The sequence below is a fragment of the Spironucleus salmonicida genome, chromosome 1 (genome assembly GCF_000497125.1).
Source record: "Spironucleus salmonicida strain ATCC 50377 chromosome 1, whole genome shotgun sequence".
NCBI classification, from domain to species: domain Eukaryota; phylum Fornicata; order Diplomonadida; family Hexamitidae; genus Spironucleus; species Spironucleus salmonicida.
This window is the reverse complement of record NC_090596.1, coordinates 710,563-730,853: the sequence shown is the minus strand read 5'-3', so window position 1 is coordinate 730,853 and position 20,291 is coordinate 710,563. Positions and strand designations below refer to the sequence as shown.

Here is a 20,291-nt window from a genome sequence, read left to right as displayed (position 1 = left end):
CGTCAGAGCAGCAGAATCGCCGCCAGGGCCTCAGGATTCGTTTTTAGCGTTTTTGAGAATTCGCTGTAAATTTGATTTTCCACTCCAAAATCACCGATTTCGAAGTCGTCGTAATGCTCCCATTCGCAGTCGATTTGGAGCTCCCTGGAGATTTTTCGGACGTTGCAGTCCGCGAATGCGCAGAAATCGCCGTCGGAGGTGAGGATTTTGCGGAAAAAATTGTAGATTCCGCTGGCGCTGAAACGCGCTCTGGGGACGCTAAAATCGCACAGGAAGGGAATTGGGGGCGTTCGCAGCGTCAGGAGCTGGTAGGTCACGTATTTTAGCGATAAGAAGTCGTTTTTGGTCGAAATTTAAGAGTTTCCCGCAAAGATGAGTTTTGAGCGTTTCTGGAGCTCCAAATCCGTTATCGCGGCGATAAAAATTTTGTCGTTCTAGTAAAAAATTTGGTTCGCGGTTAACGGGCCCAGGCAGGTGTTATTGCGGTGCAGGAAGTGCGCTACAGCGTAGATTTGGACCAGAATGTGCAGGATTTGGTTGGTGCCGAATTGCACGTTTTGGGCCTGGAAGTGATCCATTTTTTGGCGTAAAGACTTCATATTTTGGACGTTGAACTGTGCACGAATCGCGTTGGCTGAGGGGGGCTGGAACGCAGGAGATAGGAGCTGTGGATGGGTGATCGATTTGGGGGCATAGGAAGCTGGAAGCGGGGAGGACTGGGGGTATGTTATGGTCAGAATCGAGTTTTCTAACTAGTAGTGGATGTTGGACATGAGCATTTTGGGGAGGAGGTGTTATATATCATATATTAAATATAAAATTTGATAGTTTACAGTAAATAATAATGAGTTAATACTAAACAAGTAGGGCATGCTAGATTTTAAGGTTGTTGTAAAGTATTTGAAATTGGAAAGATAAGATACTGCGTATATAATTAGATATGATATATCTATAAGCAATTTTTGTACAAATAAAATTATAAGATAACAAGCACAATGAAAATCTAATCAGTTCATCCTTAAGTAAGGAGTGAGCCTCTCGGCGATGAATTTGTAGTTCGTTGTATAGTCACCATGGAACATCTTCTCCACCTTGAATTCTACTTTCCCCTGCTCTACCATGGACCCCAGGCCAAATGTGTCCTGCTTGTACTCCTCACGGTCGTGGTAGAGGGACACCGAACCGTCGGTGCCGTCCTTCCAGACTCCGAAGAAGGCGCTCTGCCACGGCGAGATGACCTCGTCGAGCGGGCCGCCGAAGAGGATGACCCTGTCCACGGACATGAAGTTGATCTTGCGCTGGATGTTGTAGTCGCGGATGTTGTCCATCACGGGCAGCGACCTGGCCTTCTTCGCGTAGGCCTTCAGCTTGTACGGGTTCCTCCAGTACTGGGCGGGAGAGAGCCTGGACTGTGCGAAGTCCTTGTACTGCAGGTAGAACAGCAGCTTCTGGACGAAGGTCGGTAGATAGTTGCCCTTGCACAAAGATTTCACGCCGCAGAAGAAGCCGCTCTGGGGGCTGCTGAGGGAGATGAAGCGCACCATCGGCGCCATCTTGTGGTTGTACTCTTCGAGCAGGGCCCGCATGAGGTATCCCCCCTGGCTGTGGCCCACGCCGATGTAGCCGCCCTGCGTGGCCGAGTTCTCGCTGATGCACTCGGCTAGGAGCTTGATCTGCTGCGAGATCTCCATGAAGATCGAGTCCCAGCGGCCGTTGCCGATCTCGCAGTTGATCACGGTGGCGTCCGGGATCTGCTCCTAGATGACCTCCTTCATGTACTCCAGGTAGTGAGCCGACGAGTCGAAGCCGTGGATGAGCACGATTGGGTACTGCGCGAGTAGCGTAACGAACATTTTCTAAAAAATGCAGTTCGTTACTCATGCAATATAGGTAATAATTTTCAAGGTCCTAATTTATAGAAAATTAAATCTTAAATTTAAAAACTCATATTATATTAATGGGGTAAATATTAATAATGTAATTTCGTGAATTTAATTTGTAATATATTATGGGGATTTTATCATCCATTTTGTTTTTACAAATTAAGTAATTTCATAAATACATATATTGTTTACCAATTAATCATATTTATTTTCAATTAGAAAGATTACGATATTTAAAAATTTGTAAAAAGTAATCTAACATTATAATTAGATAGGTTTATACTACTGTTTTTAAATAATATTTTATTTATTAAACAAAGAATACTAAATTGATAGTAAGTATTATTTTGTTATCCTGGATATACTTTTTTGCTTTAAACCGGGGATGGATCGGGAATATTTTAATTTGATATATTCCAGTACAAAATTATATATCATAGTTATTCAACGAATTTAATTTAAATTAGTAATTCATTCTAAATTTCATATTGTTATGATTGAGATTCAATAAAAATAATTTAAATAATATTTCATCACGTTATACGATAAGTTTTATGTATAACACAAAATATACAATTCTTCCTATTACTCATTAGAAAGTTTCTTTTATCTTAATGTCATCATCTAAAATATCATTACTTATACAGATAAACATGATCTTATACACTAACTCTTGAAACCAAAATTAAATAAGTTGCTCAGCGAATTATTAATTTACCATTTATTATATACTATCAACTTATTATTCAATTAAATGCTAACTTCAAACAAAGAAATTTTGCACCAAATAGTATGTTATTAATATCAATTATCTTGCGCTAACAATCTAGAAGAAATATGAAGTGTTCATGGCCTACTAACCGAAAATTTAGTACAATGAAGTGTTTTTAACAACGGACCAACAGTAGGTGCTTGAAAAATACAAAAATCTCAAAAAATCAAAGTGAAAACGCTACAATTTAAATTTCTCTCCATAATCTACCTCATATCTATCAAAATTACACCAAATTTTCATTTTCCCTAATTTTTCTACGGCTACTAATTTACCGTATTATTATATAGTATTATTCTATTTATAAAAAAGTCAAAATGCAGCCCTCAATCTATTTTAAAACCAAAGCGCAGACGCTCATGAAGTCCAGAGATGCCCACATAACACAGCATACCTTAACATCAACCAGTATCATCCAGCGTCGTCCAGCACCACCGAAACCTACCAAAGCCGACGCGCTGCGCGCGACGTCCAACCGGCGCAAAATCGCGCGCTTGAACCGCCCGCTGAGCCCCGAATTCGAGCATAAAAAGACTGGTTCAGCGCAGCTGCAGCGTACGGCACAGCGACTCTTCGCGTTCCAGGAGGTCTACGCGCGTCGGCGTCAGGCGCCCCAGACGCCGACATTCAGACCGCAGACCAACCAGACCGCTGCGGCATCCCGGTACCTTCAGGAGCGGCCCACGGTCATCAGCGCACCCCCGCGCCCCGTTCCAGATGAGGTGGTCGTGCAGAGCGCCTGCCAGCGGCAATACCAGCTCGCTCTCGCGCGGTAGAGTGCACTGCGGCAGCGCGAGGCCGATTTTCTGGACGTTCCAGATTTCCATCCCAAAATCGACGAAAACTCCCAAAAGCTTGTCCGGACGAATTTCGACGAGCGCTACGAAAGCAGCGTGGAGCGCTTCCGAGGTGCGCGGAATCGGGCGCTGGAAGCGCTGGTAGAGGGGGAAGCTGAGGTGCAAAGCTGTGCTGGGGGCGATCCACTCGTTTTTCAGAAGCTGTACGTGGCGGGGATGGAGCGCCTGGGGCGGATTTAGCGCCTCTACGACGAAAATATGGCTATGTAGGAGCAGAGCATCGTGATTCCGAGCTTTGAGCCATAAATCAACGAAAATGCACGGTAGCTCAGCAGCTAGAAGGCCTACAGGATGTTCAACGAGAAATTCCATGAAAATGGGGGTGAGGAAGATGGTTATGACGTGGGGGAGTAAAAATTCTAGGCTAAGTTGAAAAAGCAGTAGAAAGACGTGCATTATGACTAGTTTATGACCAATTTTTACGAGAAAAACATGGATTTTGTGGGCGAAAAGCAGCGAAAAATAAACCTGAAGATCAGTCGGGAAATGCAGCTCTCTAGTTCTAAATTTATTTCTAGCGAATCTGAGGTGATTGCGTAGTAAAAGCTAGATAAAAAGTTGACTACGATCTTTTCGCAACTACAAAATGAGGGAATGGTTAGCGTGAAATAGCTCAGAAAAGTTGACAATTTGAAGTGTGCAAAATGCATCAAAAAGTGTGTTAGTAACCTTATTATTGAAAACGGGGATATGGGGATGGAATAATTTGTACAGGAGCTGGGAATTAGTGTTAAGAAAGTTGATAAATTTGGTGAAATGGTATATAGTGAGTCTGTTTAGTGAAAGGCTTTAATATCATTGGTTGAGTGAGAAGATGGATTAAATTTTACTTTTACTTACTGTGCACAGATTGATAAAAGTCTGACCCACGCAAAGCACCTGGTGGATGCTGCGCCGTGTCTGCTCCACCTTGCCCCGGTGGAGAGCGATGTGTGGAGCGTGCGCTTCTGCGGGGAGCTCCTTGCGGTAGGCCAGGAGGACGGAACGCTGTCGCTGCTGGCGTTGGGCGGCTAAGGCATAGACAGTGTACAGGACGAGCTGCTGGATAGGCTCAGCTCCAGAACCGTGGACGAGGGCAAGTTCGCCGGGGACAGCAAGAACCGGCTCAACGCGCGGGTACTGCACGACAGCTACGAGTTTGCCGATCTGGCCTCGATCCAGGAGATCTCCCCGCCCAACCCGATGTTCCTGTGCAGCCTCGGGGGCCAGATCGCGCTAGTGCTCAAGTTCGGCGGCAAGTACGTCCAGATCGGCACGGTCCCGGTCAAGACCGAGGGCGTGCTGGACGCAAAGAACCAGAAATGGGACTTCTGCTATGAGGTCAGCACCGAGGGCGGCCGCATGCTCAAGCTGTTCATGAACGCGGACGAGGACTCATATACCGCCGGGACGCGCTTTCTGGCAGAGAATGGGGTGGACGGCGATGCGGTGGACCAAATCTAGCAGATCCGCGAGTTCATCGACCGCAACGCCCCCAAAACCTCAATTTGCGACTTCATCCTGCCGGACTGCGCCCAACTGTTCAAGTCTGGCTCGAAGGTCAGCGGGAAGGCAGGCGTGCAGAAGGCCTTTGAGCAGGGCGTCCCGGCGGTCCAGCAGGTAACGCCCCTCGTTGCCGAGAAGGCCTTCCGACATATTGCGGCCGCCTTCAGCCCGCTCGGGATGGACGGCTGCGCCCAGGCCATCACCTATAGCACCGGCCAGATCCCGGAGAGCGAGCAGCAGAAGGCCGCGTTCTTCTGCGTGCTAGTGTATCTTGTCCAGACCGGTGCACTTGACAGGCATAGATTCGACGGATTTTTTGTCCAGACTGTGTGCGAGGCGTTTCTAGAGGCCACCGCGCAGAGCCTCGCAGTCATGAGCGCCAGACTGCTCAGCCTGCTCATGGGCCCGGAAATTAGGGCCCTCATAAACGGTAAAGCGGGCCGTATCGTGGCGTAGGCCTTGCAGTATCTTGGGAAGCATGACGCAGAGTGCCTTGTATACAGCCTGATGCGGTAGCTTGGACCCCAGGACATCAGTTACGGAGTCCTGCAGACGCTGATGGCCAGCGAAAGCTTTGAGTGAGCAAATCCGATCATTCAACCACTCACCCAGAAATTTTAGTTTAACGGAGCGACAAATCCGAGGCGCACCAGCTCTATCTCCGCCCCCTTGATGAGCTCAAGGTTGAAGCGATACGCTGGTGCCCACTTCTTGGCAATATTCGCTTTGCAGCGATAATTGTAAGGCGGGAGATAGCTTTCAAATACAAACTCACTATATGCTTTTGAGTCTGCTGCGGTAGCTAAAAATGTCGAGAAGGATGGGCGTTAATCAAAATATCGTACCAGACAGAGACGTAGCAGCACATAGTTGGGCACGTTACACTCGAAGTAATCTAAAAATAGCCGTGCTGCATTAATGGCGGGGATTGTGGTTTTTTAGTATACCAGAAGTGCTTAGATGATTAGGTTCTTAGACTCCTGCGCTAGGGGGGAGACTAGATTTGGAAGCAAAAAGTCGATTCGTGGCCCTGAGCCAAAGTACCGCAGCATGATTTACTAATAGTACTATGCGGCCTGCGTTATGTTCTCTATCACGACAGGAGCGATAAAGCCCCTGCAATCTCCTTCCAAGCTTAGAATCTTAGGGATATCGATTTTATTGTAGAGAATCTGTATCGCTTCGCGGAGGGCGGAGGTATCGTACGTATCGCGCGGCAGCAGATGTGGCTTCTTTAGGGACAGTATTTTAGTACCGATCATGCTGAGTGTCGTCTTAGTGTGCTAGGAGTTGGGATCAAAGTCGTAATAGAGGCCAAACAGACTAAGCAACGAGTTCCAATCATCGCAATGCATATACAACTACTGGAGAAGATTGAAGTACACCGTTCTGGAGAAGCCCTAAATCTCTTTATGAAACGGTGAATTAAAGTTCGACACATAAAATTATGCTTTAAATTAGTACGTTAGTGCGAAAAGAGAATCGGGGGTCGGCGAGAACAAGAACGACAACAAAAAGGAGAATGCTTGCTTGAGAGATGCGTTGAAGAAAATAGAGCCCGTGAGATAAAATGCTGGAAGAAATTGCAGCCCAAAAATAGAGGAGTCGTCGCTAATCTAAATCTGTCGCTATTGAATGTCCTGAATGAACTTCTGCTGGCGCTCGTCCTCGAAAACCTCAATCTCGTCAAAGATGTGAACCGGGAATGACAACTTTGAGCCGATGGGCACATCTAGGAATGCCAGCACCTATAAATAGTGCCCCAGCGCTGTCTCTGAGAACTGCTGGCTGGGAAGGGGTATGCGCTCGCTTACGCCGTCTGCCATTTGCTTCTCCAGCTTCATGGCCACGTCCAACCCAGGAAGCTCCATCTGAACTGTCGTATCTCCGTACAAGGTAATCACGCTGAACACGTCTAAGAATGGTAACGACCCCTTGCTAAAAAATTCCCCGGCCTCTAACGTGGCTCCTTTGTTCATGAATTGGCCCAACTACGCATTTTTAACTGGAAAATGGTAGCCAGTCTGGGGCACATACTTTCTACTGCTAAAGGGCGCGATTGGCCCTGCCTCTGATTAGAGCAGTGTTTCGATTTCGCTAAAACTCACCGCGATAGAACTCGAGAGATAGTACAGCTTGTGCAAATACTGCGGGTGGAAGGCCTAGTCTTACACTGCGAAACGGGAAATTTGGTCAAAGGATGGAAAGTACCACCGGTCGCCGATGGAGACTAGCCCCAAGGCATAGGTAAGTGCCAAGGCCTACGACGCGCCCATCTCAATGCTGGGGTCAACCTCCTGCTTCATGGCCTTCAGCCGGATAATGAGCTCCAACTGAATAAGCCGTAGAGTGCAATCGCGCTCGGGCGTTTTGAGGTAAAGGGCAAAGCGTGGGATGTCCACAAGGCCCCAGATGAGGGTGTACATGAATCTATGCACAGGATTTTCAACCATCTGAAGATTTCTGTACGCAAACAGCCGGAATACATGTGTTTCAACGCCCGTCGGGGAAGACGGGTCCAAGTACGTATAGACTAGCTCAGATATGGTTTCGTCTCTCAGCGATGCTAGGGAAATATACCTGCCAACGAACTCAGAGAGCGCGGCATGCGGCAGAAACGCAAGAGCATTATCCAAGTTTTCTAGTCTGAGCGTTAGCAGCCGGGCCTCGTCGAATGCGCCAGGAGCATGCCGAGAAAACAGGAAAGCGGTGAAATCTTGTCGCGCTTGCCCCATATTGGGCTGTGGGGAGGCTCCCTAGAAGCGTTGCGGGGCGTCTGGGATCAGTTGGGCCATTGCTTGGGAAATGCGCGCTTCGGAATCTGGGCTCAGCGCCGCAGCAGCCTGAATTCTCTCGAAAAACGAGAGCGTCTGGGAGGTTGAGCTAATCCGGATCATTCCGTCCGCGCCGAGAGAAAAGTTCATTTAGTGGAATGAGGAAATGCTGGTTGCAGAATATATAGTAACTACGCTCACCTCCACATCACCTTAAACAGCCCCCGTCCTTTATTTAATAACATTCCACTATGCTTCGCCTGGAAAATAACTCGCTGCCCCCGTTCCATGCCGAACATACGCTCAGCCAGCTCATTGAGCTCTGAGGTTTTTATGAACTAGTAGTTTTAGAGCTCGTGCGCGAAATCCTTCAGCGTAACCTTTTTGGCAGTGGTGACCTCGCCCCGACACCGCTCTACATACTCTTTAAATAAAGCAGATATTAGAAACTTGCACGCCTCCAAAGTCCCTCCCATCGCTTGAATCGAGGGAAACAGTAGAGAAAGTAAAAAGCTACTTGAGTCCTACGAAAGCGCAGCATTTAAGAATTAAAATCCGTATTCCTACGCCTCCAATGATATTTAAAAAATATCATTTACTTCAAATACTTAAAGTTAAGGTATTTCGCAAATCCCAAAATCATCCAATATAATTTGAGTTTAATTAAAAGAAATTTTATTCTCAAATGTATAATATAGGTGTTTTTAATAGCATTAAATAGCATGGCCACAAATTTTATTTGCTGGTGGACTTTCGTTGCGCGCGAAAATACTGCAAAATAGTTTTTATATTTGTAAATATAACTATTAAATTGTAAGCTATGCATTGTCTCTAGCATATTAACGCATTGCTTTAGGAAATTGGTATGAAAAATTTATAACAGTACCTGTTTTTAATAGTTAAAATTAAAGAAAAATTAAAAGCGCATATCCACGAGTTTAGATTGGAAATACATTGACAAAATTTTTAATTTCATCCAAAATAGTTTAATCAACTGGTTATTAAATAAGTGGTTTAATCGAAAAGATTACTCCATTATCTATCTAAACAGTTAGTGGAATATTGAATATTATAAACTACTTAAATTAATCAAAATTATTTATTTATACTACTTGACCCTAAAACGATAAAAATTCATTACTAGATATGAACGATCCATTCATTTTGGTTCGTAAATTACATTTTAAAATACATTATTATCAATTATATACAATATAAAAACTATTTTGCAGTATTTTCGCGCGCAACGAAAGTCCACCAGCAAATAAAATTTGTGGCCATGCTATTTAATGCTATTAAAAACACCTATATTATACATTTGAGAATAAAATTTCTTTTAATTAAACTCAAATTATATTGGATGATTTTGGGATTTGCGAAATACCTTAACTTTAAGTATTTGAAGTAAATGATATTTTTTAAATATCATTGATCTGCGAGAGAAATTACAACTCAGTAAACATAAAACTGCACTTTGCTATAAATAACTCCGATACCAGATAGCGATATTATAATATCTACGTGGACTCGGTGCAGCATGCCTACGTAAGGTTCGAAATAATACTGGACTATAACGATGTAACAGTTTTATTGGCACTATTTTATAAGGATTTTCTGTCAAGTTATATTAACACAGTCGAAATGCAGAGTCATATTGATGAGTATTTTTCGTATTGCAGGCCGACGGAATTTCCATGGGATACTGAACCTCGTACGAAGCCGAGACTACATACACCAGTTACTCTCTGTGTAGCCTTAATATCATGAAAGCAAATGCAATCGTACAGCAAAATATCCTGAGAGAGTTTCTGATTACCCTATTTCTAAGAAACAACGAGACTTATATTATTTTTTTGAAAAGTAAGCTACAGCAACACGATTAACAGATTTGAGAATAAAATCATTGTGGTGAATTACTTCCACGGACGCTCTTTCTACTTTGTATTCAATGTCAACATTGGCCTGGACATAGAGGTCGAGATTTATATTCCATGGCGCCAGATGCTGAAAGCCCTCCTAGAGACGCCGAATCTGTATGTTTACCGCTGGAACTTCGATGACTACAAATAATTGACCGATCAAACCATACACTTCTTCTTGTTTATGGAAAACGAGCATAACACCGGCAAGATACAGTTTCTCTACTCAATTCAGATTTACTAGCAGATCATTACGTGGTAAGTCAATTTAGTCATTTCTGACGTTTGCTTCGGCCTGTGTTTGCTGTTTCTACGTTAGAAGTTCAGCGATATAGACGATGAACAGTTCAACATAAGCTGAACGGCAATATTGCGTGAACATAATATCTCCCTCACTTGAACTCCTGGAGCTTGTAAATGCCCCACTTTTCGTTCTTGCTGTTCATCTTCAAAACAAGGGCGTTGCGGCGGCCTTGTTAAACCCGCCCACCTTGTTGGGGGAGTTCAGCAGGTAGAGCATCTTCTGCTGGGAGTTTTGGCAGTTCTTGGTTATCTCGTACACGGTCTCAAGCACGAACAGGGCGATATGGAAGGGAAGTAGGACTTGATCGGCGGCTGGTTCTCCTTCAGGCTGTTGCTGAAGTCCAACATCTTGTCCTGCCTCTTGATGTCTATCAGTAGCTTTCTCTGCGCGTAGAAGTATGCCCTCGCGCCAAGCGATGCGTCATTGTTGTATCCAAACATGTCGAACGCACAGAAGCCTATGGAGAACTGGGACTCCTGGAAGATCATCTTGAACAGCCCGACCACGCTCTTGATGTCATCTCAAGCGGCGAACAGCTGAACTAATTCTTTCATCTTTTCGGCCAGAATACCCTACTGTTTATCCTAGAAGCCGCTCTTCCCGACGAAGATGACCTCGAAGAAAGCGATAGCATTGCCCTCAAACTTGGTCGTGCACGTGCTCGCAAAATTGTGGAGATCTGGCTGGTTAAAGTACGAGTAGGACTGCTGTGCGAAGATTTTGTAGATATCCGGCATGCCGTGGATGGCGAAGTAACTTTTATTCGCGATATCGTTCTTCACTGCATCCACCTCGCTATCGGAAAACACGCCGTTGCACTCCTCGAAGACCTGCAGATAGGCCTTCGCGATGACAAAATGAATGAAGCTAAAAATGAATTCGCGGGAGTTGGCTGCGTTGAACAGGCTGTACACGTAGAACTCAGTTTTCAGACAGAAATCTATGGCCATGTCGAAAAGGGCCTCGTTGCTATTGGTGCTATTGTAGCTATCGGCGAACGCCGTCAGGATCTGCTCGAGCACATATTTCTCCGCACCCTTCGAGCATTTGATGTTCTACACGAGCTGGACCTTGTCCTTCAGGAGCTTCGCCTGCTGGTTATTCTCGAACACCTTCTGTATGAAAACGGCGAAGCATTGGCTGTTCTCGATCCTATCAACGATCTGCTCGTCGGTGCTGACATTGAGCATGCCCTTCACCACATGAAAGATGCCATAGGCGGTTCAACTTTGCAAAATCTCTGAAAAGGGCTGCTTCTCCATGCTAATCTTTTGGCGGTTGCTCTGAACCACCTTGGTGTCAACACTGGTATCTAGGCAGCACTTGATTTTGTAAATGACCAGGGAGTCCACGATGTCGGTGTTCAGCTGCTGGATGTACGCCCGGTACGCCTCGATGCGCAGACGGAACATGAGTTCCGAAGAGTCTTTGTGCACGGCCTTATTTACCTGGTCGAAGATAAGGATGGAGAGCACCAGGTACTCGGACTTCTCGCGCGTGGTCTTGGAGAACAGCGTTTTAACGATATCCACGTTCACACCCTCAAAGGTAGCCTCAGTGGCCGCGGCGAGTTTACTCAGCACCAGCTTGTCCTGCGTGTCCTTTCTCAGGTCGCGGAGGAGCACCTTGACGAGCGCATCGGTCACGAAGTCATTGCTGCACAGGTTGCTGCGCAGCAGGTAGAGCGCACCCCTTGAAGCGGAGATCGTAGTTGCTGTTGAACGGCATGATCCCCTTCTGATCAGTATTGGACCTTGGTCTGTCCTGGATTAGCGGGGTCTTGCAGGTCTCGATCTTTTAGACCGTCTTTTCGAAGACGTCGAGCGCGCTCACCAAATTGGAATGCTTGTGCTGAGGCACCACATAGTTGAAGCGCCGCCCGTAGAGGTTAATGAAGTTGTGCTCCGTCACCCTCTTGCGCACGAGCTCGAACTGGTTCGTGCTGTACTTGCTCAGCATCTCCTTCACCTGCCTGTTGAGGCTGTAAACTGGCTGCTCATTCCGCGTGACGCCCAGAATCTTGTTCTTGAGCCTGTCGGGAATCACGCCGGCCTTCCGCGCGGACATGTAATTTTTGGGGTCTTCCTGCGTGCTCCGGCCGTAGTAGTGCCCGAAGGTCCCCATATCAGCGCCATGGGCGGGGTTTCGCGCTTCTCGGTTTCGACGCGAAACTCGCACACCTTCAGCAGGCAGTCGAACTTTTCGTCAAACTGCTCGAAGCTCTGGGGGCTGCACTCGAAGAGCGCTGCGGCATGTAGACAGTGGTTCAGTTCGTGAACTGGGTGCCGGTCGATGATGCCGTGGATCTTGAATTGGGGGGGGTTATCCTGCTTTTACGACTTCCTGGAGGCTTTCATGGCTATCACTGCGGTTTTTTTCTTGGAGAGCTACTTATTTACGGTAAGAGAGAACTTATAGTAATTCACTTTTAGTGGAAGGGAAAGATGGAAGTTAAATATATATTATTATATAATTATAATAGTAATTTTAAATAATTGATAATGATATCAAGTGTAAATTAGCAATTAAACAAGATAGCTATCCTATAGACCAAGTAACTAAAGCGATTTTTAGCTCTTTAAAAAATACAAAATGATATGTATGCAAATATTCTTTTAAAGAATTAATAAAATAACATAAAAAGTGAAAATTTTATATGTAACTAGGCTGAAGACTCAACAACACTGAACTTGCTAGACAAGGTTATTTTTAAATAGCAGACATTAAAGATGATAACAGCCGACTTGTCTAAAATAGGAAAATGAGGAATGTAGAGTTAAACATTAAGTTAATATTCATGTGGGTATTACAATCAAATCAAGTAATTGCGAATAACGATGTTTTTATTAGGTAGTATTTGTTACCTATTCTTAATTAGACACTAATAGAGATGAATTGCGCGGATGGACTTGAAAGTTAGTTTAGATCGAAATTGAGTCTAGTGAATTTAAGATATTTTACTATTACTTTCGGTAGTTTTCAAATATAGGAAGTAATAGTTGGTATAGAAAAATAATCCTAAATATAACAAATTTATAAATTTGAGTTTAAATAAACACGTTTTATCAGCCATATAATCAATAGGATCTTGTAACATTTCTTTATTCTATTAACAAATGTAGTTAATTATGAACTCCAACTCTTTAGCTGAATGAATATTTAATTTGAATTTTTACATTATAATGTAGATGTAATAATTATTTGCATTTAATATGAATTGAAACTTATTAGTTAAATCAAGTACATTTCATAGAGCCGTCATAGTATGTTGGACGAAACATACGGTGGATCTTGTTCTGAATTTTCGGTATAAAAGTTTCAATTACTTTATAATTTTATCAGTACTGTTTTTTGCATTCTAGTCAATATTAAAATGTACCCTTAGAATATTCTTAAAAAAATATATCATGGCAATTAAAATATTAAAGCTAAGTGCATTGTATGGATATTTTATAATATATATTTTTGGTTATCAACCTATATAAAATTTATAGCTAGAGGCATCTCAGGAGATAAAAAGTTGGCAATTTCAAATACATATAAGGTTAACCATGTATATAAATTTGGACACTTCAAAATATGGAACAACTATTTAAACTCAAAGAATATTCTTCTAACTAATATTTATTATCTGAAAACTTGATTCTGCTTCCATGGAAGTGTCTTTATCTGTATTAACTTTATTATAATTAGTATCGTGAAATATCACAATTGTTGCCGTACTATATTTTACATTCTATATTATTTACTGGTTTTTATTTGTTAAATATTACTTTTACTTTCATCTAGATGTTACTTCATTTTTATATTCTATAGATAGATAAATAATAATATAGATTTTTTTAATTATGATAAACTTTATAATATAAATATTTAGGTATATATTCTTGATATATATATAAATATATAGAATAAAATAAAATTTATAGTTTTATTATTTAGGACATTAAATCACTCCTCGATTTTTTGTTTGGCTTATTGAATCAAAAATATATGTAATATTAATTATCAATAATCATTATACTTCAAATCAAAATGTTAGCTGCTTTCTTCATGTACTAATGTTATCTCTATTAGTATGACAAACCAAACCCAACTGAAATTGATGCAGGTATCCATATAATGATTACTAACCAAGGTCTTAGCAATTATTGTGAGAAGAATGTTGGCCTAGCTATCTCCACTATTTAGTCAACCTTGCCACCAATAAACTTCAAGCTAAATCTGGGAATATTCACCATAGACTTAACTGATGGGAAGTTTCGTCAGTTACGTCTAGATGGAATAAGTATTAAGGCCTATCAGAACCTAACAATTCTAAATATATCAAAGGTGCAGCTTGATCTGTATTTTTCTCTATAAATTCAGCAAAAATCTTTCCCATATCTCCAAGATACAGGAACTCTTAGCCTCATCGTGGAAGAACTCTCATTAAGCACTTAAGGGATGGTTGAGTTTCGTGATCCAGCATGCAAGAAAAATTTCACTATCGTTACTAGTAACACGATATTGTCAGTTAAGAAATTCTAAGTTACGTTTGAATGTGGATTGTAGGTTATTCTTAACTCCATTAGTGGCTTGCTAACAAATGTTATGCTCGACCAGCTTAATGGACAACTTGGTCAATCTTTGGCTAGCACGATTATGTAGACATTGTTAACACTACTATCTAATATGGCCCAAGAAGCAACAGTGTGGTGGGATATTCGAGTATATACTGACCAACGTTCCATGGTTGGAATAGCATTTTAAGATAACTTTCTGACTACCATGTATTCAGGGTAGCGCGTTAGACTGAATCTAAATAATATGACTGCCGTTGGTTGGCTCGATACTCCAATTTCATCAAAGCCTAACTTCTACACAGACCACGATATATAATATCTAGTGGAACGAGTTGTCTTCAATTCTGGCTTCCAGTTCTACTTCTCAGATGTAGGTGGATTCGAAAAGGTTAAGAAGACAAAGGGGATCACAATTCACAATATTACACTTCCTAGTTTCAAAAATACTGGAGCTAAACTTCTCGTTGATATTGAGTTCGGCGGGGTACGAGAAACTCTCATCTACCTAGAACCCATACGTTTGTTTAGCATCGACATGGGTAAAGGATTATTCTTCGGTAGCCTAGTCATTGAGTTGACAAATCTCGTGCCACCGTCCACACTTCTTACGGATATGTAACTAGCCGACTTGGCTTCCTACTTCTCCAAAAGTTTCTCCATTTACCATTTTTCTATAAATAACGTAGTCGGTGTGGACCTCTCATCGGTATAGATAATCTTTCTAAATGAGAACTGGATCCATGTAGGGATGAACATGGAGAAATGACCTTTCTGATTAGCACTCTCAACTCCAAAATGGTAGTCTGACTACTTGCTGATTTTTAAGATCTCATAATACGTCATAAGACGGCATCATCTGTATCAGACTTTGATACTACAGTCAATACTGTTGCAAACCTATTGGTATCCTTCACAACACCTTGAGTTCAGGCATCCAGCGGCGTAGGAATACGGATTTTAATTCTTAAATGCTGCGCTTTCGTAGGACTCAAGTAGCTTTTTACTTTCTCTACTGTTTCCCTCGATTCAAGCGATGGGAGGGACTTTGGAGGCGTGCAAGTTTCTAATATCTGCTTTATTTAAAGAGTATGTAGAGCGGTGTCGGGGCGAGGTCACCACTGCCAAAAAGGTTACGCTGAAGGATTTCGCGCACGAGCTCTAAAACTACTAGTTCATAAAAACCTCAGAGCTCAATGAGCTGGCTGAGCGTATGTTCGGCATGGAACGGGGGCAGCGAGTTATTTTCCAGGCGAAGCATAGTGGAATGTTATTAAATAAAGGACGGGGGCTGTTTAAGGTGATGTGGAGGTGAGCGTAGTTACTATATATTCTGCAACCAGCATTTCCTCATTCCACTAAATGAACTTTTCTCTCGGCGCGGACGGAATGATCCGGATTAGCTCAACCTCCCAGACGCTCTCGTTTTTCGAGAGAATTCAGGCTGCTGCGGCGCTGAGCCCAGATTCCGAAGCGCGCATTTCCCAAGCAATGGCCCAACTGATCCCAGACGCCCCGCAACGCTTCTAGGGAGCCTCCCCACAGCCCAATATGGGGCAAGCGCGACAAGATTTCACCGCTTTCCTGTTTTCTCGGCATGCTCCTGGCGCATTCGACGAGGCCCGGCTGCTAACGCTCAGACTAGAAAACTTGGATAATGCTCTTGCGTTTCTGCCGCATGCCGCGCTCTCTGAGTTCGTTGGCAGGTATATTTCCCTAGCATCGCTGAGAGACGAAACCATATCTGAGCTAGTCTATACGTACTTGGACCCGTCTTCCCCGACGGGCGTTGAAACACATGTATTCCGGCTGTTTGCGTACAGAAATCTTCAGATGGTTGAAAATCCTGTGCATAGATTCATGTACACCCTCATCTGGGGCCTTGTGGACATCCCACGCTTTGCCCTTTACCTCAAAACGCCCGAGCGCGATTGCACTCTACGGCTTATTCAGTTGGAGCTCATTATCCGGCTGAAGGCCATGAAGCAGGAGGTTGACCCCAGCATTGAGATGGGCGCGTCGTAGGCCTTGGCACTTACCTATGCCTTGGGGCTAGTCTCCATCGGCGACCGGTGGTACTTTCCATCCTTTGACCAAATTTCCCGTTTCGCAGTGTAAGACTAGGCCTTCCACCCGCAGTATTTGCACAAGCTGTACTATCTCTCGAGTTCTATCGCGGTGAGTTTTAGCGAAATCGAAACACTGCTCTAATCAGAGGCAGGGCCAATCGCGCCCTTTAGCAGTAGAAAGTATGTGCCCCAGACTGGCTACCATTTTCCAGTTAAAAATGCGTAGTTGGGCCAATTCATGAACAAAGGAGCCACGTTAGAGGCCGGGGAATTTTTTAGCAAGGGGTCGTTACCATTCTTAGACGTGTTCAGCGTGATTACCTTGTACGGAGATACGACAGTTCAGATGGAGCTTCCTGGGTTGGACGTGGCCATGAAGCTGGAGAAGCAAATGGCAGACGGCGTAAGCGAGCGCATACCCCTTCCCAGCCAGCAGTTCTCAGAGACAGCGCTGGGGCACTATTTATAGGTGCTGGCATTCCTAGATGTGCCCATCGGCTCAAAGTTGTCATTCCCGGTTCACATCTTTGACGAGATTGAGGTTTTCGAGGACGAGCGCCAGCAGAAGTTCATTCAGGACATTCAATAGCGACAGATTTAGATTAGCGACGACTCCTCTATTTTTGGGCTGCAATTTCTTCCAGCATTTTATCTCACGGGCTCTATTTTCTTCAACGCATCTCTCAAGCAAGCATTCTCCTTTTTGTTGTCGTTCTTGTTCTCGCCGACCCCCGATTCTCTTTTCGCACTAACGTACTAATTTAAAGCATAATTTTATGTGTCGAACTTTAATTCACCGTTTCATAAAGAGATTTAGGGCTTCTCCAGAACGGTGTACTTCAATCTTCTCCAGTAGTTGTATATGCATTGCGATGATTGGAACTCGTTGCTTAGTCTGTTTGGCCTCTATTACGACTTTGATCCCAACTCCTAGCACACTAAGACGACACTCAGCATGATCGGTACTAAAATACTGTCCCTAAAGAAGCCACATCTGCTGCCGCGCGATACGTACGATACCTCCGCCCTCCGCGAAGCGATACAGATTCTCTACAATAAAATCGATATACCTAAGATTCTAAGCTTGGAAGGAGATTGCAGGGGCTTTATCGCTCCTGTCGTGATAGAGAACATAACGCAGGCCGCATAGTACTATTAGTAAATCATGCTGCGGTACTTTGGCTCAGGGCCACGAATCGACTTTTTGCTTCCAAATCTAGTCTCCCCCCTAGCGCAGGAGTCTAAGAACCTAATCATCTAAGCACTTCTGGTATACTAAAAAACCACAATCCCCGCCATTAATGCAGCACGGCTATTTTTAGATTACTTCGAGTGTAACGTGCCCAACTATGTGCTGCTACGTCTCTGTCTGGTACGATATTTTGATTAACGCCCATCCTTCTCGACATTTTTAGCTACCGCAGCAGACTCAAAAGCATATAGTGAGTTTGTATTTGAAAGCTATCTCCCGCCTTACAATTATCGCTGCAAAGCGAATATTGCCAAGAAGTGGGCACCAGCGTATCGCTTCAACCTTGAGCTCATCAAGGGGGCGGAGATAGAGCTGGTGCGCCTCGGATTTGTCGCTCCGTTAAACTAAAATTTCTGGGTGAGTGGTTGAATGATCGGATTTGCTCACTCAAAGCTTTCGCTGGCCATCAGCGTCTGCAGGACTCCGTAACTGATGTCCTGGGGTCCAAGCTACCGCATCAGGCTGTATACAAGGCACTCTGCGTCATGCTTCCCAAGATACTGCAAGGCCTACGCCACGATACGGTCCGCTTTACCATTTATGAGGGCCCTAATTTCCGGGCCCATGAGCAGGCTGAGCAGTCTGGCGCTCATGACTGCGAGGCTCTGCGCGGTGGCCTCTAGAAACGCCTCGCACACAGTCTGGACAAAAAATCCGTCGAATCTATGCCTGTCAAGTGCACCGGTCTGGACAAGATACACTAGCACGCAGAAGAACGCGGCCTTCTGCTGCTCGCTCTCCGGGATCTGGCCGGTGCTATAGGTGATGGCCTGGGCGCAGCCGTCCATCCCGAGCGGGCTGAAGGCGGCCGCAATATGTCGGAAGGCCTTCTCGGCAACGAGGGGCGTTACCTGCTGGACCGCAGGGACGCCCTGCTCAAAGGCCTTCTGCACGCCTGCCTTCCCGCTGACCTTCGAGCCAGACTTGAACAGTTGGGCGCAGTCCGGCAGGATGAAGTCGCAAATTGAGGTTTTGGGGGCGTTGCGGTCGATGAACTCGCGGATCTGCTAGATTTGGTCCACCGCATCGCCGTCCACCCCATTCTCTGCCAGAAAGCGCGTCCCGGCGGTATATGAGTCCTCGTCCGCGTTCATGAACAGCTTGAGCATGCGGCCGCCCTCGGTGCTGACCTCATAGCAGAAGTCCCATTTCTGGTTCTTTGCGTCCAGCACGCCCTCGGTCTTGACCGGGACCGTGCCGATCTGGACGTACTTGCCGCCGAACTTGAGCACTAGCGCGATCTGGCCCCCGAGGCTGCACAGGAACATCGGGTTGGGCGGGGAGATCTCCTGGATCGAGGCCAGATCGGCAAACTCGTAGCTGTCGTGCAGTACCCGCGCGTTGAGCCGGTTCTTGCTGTCCCCGGCGAACTTGCCCTCGTCCACGGTTCTGGAGCTGAGCCTATCCAGCAGCTCGTCCTGTACACTGTCTATGCCTTAGCCGCCCAACGCCAGCAGCGACAGCGTTCCGTCCTCCTGGCCTACCGCAAGGAGCTCCCCGCAGAAGCGCACGCTCCACACATCGCTCTCCACCGGGGCAAGGTGGAGCAGACACGGCGCAGCATCCACCAGGTGCTTTGCGTGGAAGGCCACAAGGACCTCGCTGACGTCCACTACCCCGACGACAAAGCCGGTTCCGCCGATCGCGATCAGCGTGCGACCGGCGTGTTCCGTGATGTCGAGCGTGAAGATGTACTCCGACTCAAAGACCCTTGGGCTAACCACAACCGACTGGAACTGCCCGCCGGCAAAGTACGAGAAGTAGCACACCCCGTCGTTCCCGGCCGAGAAGAACGCGTCCGCCGCATAGATTAATAGCGCACGCACAGGGTGCTTATGTGGTTAGACACATGAAATGGGACCACCCCTCACGTTTTGAGCATCAAAAATAGCTACCTCTCCAGAGCTCAGCCCAGCAAACAGGCGCCCATGGGCAAGTTTCACACAGTTCACACCATTCTCCACTTCTCTGTTATCATAATTAAATTTTGCAAATTTATGCACATAATCATTAAAATACAGATTACCATCCCAGTCACCTACAACGACATCATCGTTATAGAGATCAATAGACCTCGGCCTGGACTGTGTCTTCAGTTTCAACTGGTCTACATCACCAGATGTGTACATTTTTAGGATAATTCCAGATGCTGATGTAAGGATTATACTATCTTCGTTACCTGAAAGGGCCGTTATTGCGTCCAATTAAACCAGTTCTATGGGGGGCTCGCTGGGATGAAATGGATCTACTTAATAAAGAATTCCATCTAGAGAAGCCACGTGAAGTTTTTATAATTACTAGCTAAAATAGAGGTCTTTTATATCTTTTTAAGCTAATTTTTAGCTATGCATTAAATGCATTTAGAGGAACGGTAGTTACATATTTTATAAAAATAAAAATATAATAAACTTGAT

At 44.8% G+C, this 20,291-nt stretch overlaps 12 protein-coding genes and 1 pseudogene across 12 annotated transcripts; 7 read left to right on the top strand and 6 right to left on the bottom strand. All coding sequences in view use genetic code 6, as the record gives it.

The window, feature by feature from the left end:
- Window positions 1-2: 2 nt before the first annotated feature.
- Window positions 3-779, bottom strand: SS50377_20415 (uncharacterized protein; the record flags this gene model as incomplete). Its single annotated transcript, XM_067904357.1, has 1 exon — window positions 3-779. The coding sequence occupies one exon, from the start codon at window positions 777-779 to the stop codon at window positions 3-5; it is 777 nt and encodes a 258-aa protein (XP_067767839.1).
- A 228-nt stretch (window positions 780-1,007) lies between these two features.
- Window positions 1,008-1,853, bottom strand: SS50377_20414 (Palmitoyl-protein thioesterase; the record flags this gene model as incomplete). The annotated part of the gene is made up of 1 exon (XM_067904356.1): window positions 1,008-1,853. The coding sequence occupies one exon, from the start codon at window positions 1,851-1,853 to the stop codon at window positions 1,008-1,010; it is 846 nt and encodes a 281-aa protein (XP_067767838.1).
- A 1,119-nt stretch (window positions 1,854-2,972) lies between these two features.
- Window positions 2,973-4,295, top strand: SS50377_20413 (uncharacterized protein; the record flags this gene model as incomplete). The annotated part of the gene is made up of 1 exon (XM_067904355.1): window positions 2,973-4,295. One exon carries the CDS (start codon window positions 2,973-2,975, stop codon window positions 4,293-4,295), a length of 1,323 nt encoding a protein of 440 aa, XP_067767837.1.
- Window positions 4,296-4,379: 84 nt separating this feature from the next.
- Window positions 4,380-5,579, top strand: SS50377_20412 (PFU (PLAA family ubiquitin binding) domain-containing protein; annotated as a pseudogene).
- A 14-nt stretch (window positions 5,580-5,593) lies between these two features.
- Window positions 5,594-7,921, bottom strand: SS50377_20411 (uncharacterized protein; the record flags this gene model as incomplete). The annotated part of the gene is made up of 1 exon (XM_067904354.1): window positions 5,594-7,921. One exon carries the CDS (start codon window positions 7,919-7,921, stop codon window positions 5,594-5,596), a length of 2,328 nt encoding a protein of 775 aa, XP_067767836.1.
- A 47-nt stretch (window positions 7,922-7,968) lies between these two features.
- SS50377_20410 (uncharacterized protein) lies at window positions 7,969-8,247 on the bottom strand (the record flags this gene model as incomplete). The annotated part of the gene is made up of 1 exon (XM_067904353.1): window positions 7,969-8,247. One exon carries the CDS (start codon window positions 8,245-8,247, stop codon window positions 7,969-7,971), a length of 279 nt encoding a protein of 92 aa, XP_067767835.1.
- Window positions 8,248-9,532: 1,285 nt separating this feature from the next.
- Window positions 9,533-9,889, bottom strand: SS50377_20409 (uncharacterized protein; the record flags this gene model as incomplete). Its single annotated transcript, XM_067904352.1, has 1 exon — window positions 9,533-9,889. One exon carries the CDS (start codon window positions 9,887-9,889, stop codon window positions 9,533-9,535), a length of 357 nt encoding a protein of 118 aa, XP_067767834.1.
- A 218-nt stretch (window positions 9,890-10,107) lies between these two features.
- On the top strand, window positions 10,108-11,238 carry SS50377_20408 (uncharacterized protein; the record flags this gene model as incomplete). Its single annotated transcript, XM_067904351.1, has 1 exon — window positions 10,108-11,238. One exon carries the CDS (start codon window positions 10,108-10,110, stop codon window positions 11,236-11,238), a length of 1,131 nt encoding a protein of 376 aa, XP_067767833.1.
- Window positions 11,239-11,329: 91 nt separating this feature from the next.
- SS50377_20407 (uncharacterized protein) lies at window positions 11,330-12,271 on the top strand (the record flags this gene model as incomplete). Its single annotated transcript, XM_067904350.1, has 1 exon — window positions 11,330-12,271. The coding sequence occupies one exon, from the start codon at window positions 11,330-11,332 to the stop codon at window positions 12,269-12,271; it is 942 nt and encodes a 313-aa protein (XP_067767832.1).
- A 1,758-nt stretch (window positions 12,272-14,029) lies between these two features.
- On the top strand, window positions 14,030-15,325 carry SS50377_20406 (uncharacterized protein; the record flags this gene model as incomplete). The annotated part of the gene is made up of 1 exon (XM_067904349.1): window positions 14,030-15,325. The coding sequence occupies one exon, from the start codon at window positions 14,030-14,032 to the stop codon at window positions 15,323-15,325; it is 1,296 nt and encodes a 431-aa protein (XP_067767831.1).
- A 267-nt stretch (window positions 15,326-15,592) lies between these two features.
- SS50377_20405 (uncharacterized protein) lies at window positions 15,593-15,871 on the top strand (the record flags this gene model as incomplete). Its single annotated transcript, XM_067904348.1, has 1 exon — window positions 15,593-15,871. One exon carries the CDS (start codon window positions 15,593-15,595, stop codon window positions 15,869-15,871), a length of 279 nt encoding a protein of 92 aa, XP_067767830.1.
- A 47-nt stretch (window positions 15,872-15,918) lies between these two features.
- Window positions 15,919-18,246, top strand: SS50377_20404 (uncharacterized protein; the record flags this gene model as incomplete). Its single annotated transcript, XM_067904347.1, has 1 exon — window positions 15,919-18,246. The coding sequence occupies one exon, from the start codon at window positions 15,919-15,921 to the stop codon at window positions 18,244-18,246; it is 2,328 nt and encodes a 775-aa protein (XP_067767829.1).
- Window positions 18,247-18,260: 14 nt separating this feature from the next.
- On the bottom strand, window positions 18,261-20,228 carry SS50377_20403 (PFU (PLAA family ubiquitin binding) domain-containing protein; the record flags this gene model as incomplete). The annotated part of the gene is made up of 1 exon (XM_067904346.1): window positions 18,261-20,228. One exon carries the CDS (start codon window positions 20,226-20,228, stop codon window positions 18,261-18,263), a length of 1,968 nt encoding a protein of 655 aa, XP_067767828.1.
- Window positions 20,229-20,291: the final 63 nt, after the last annotated feature.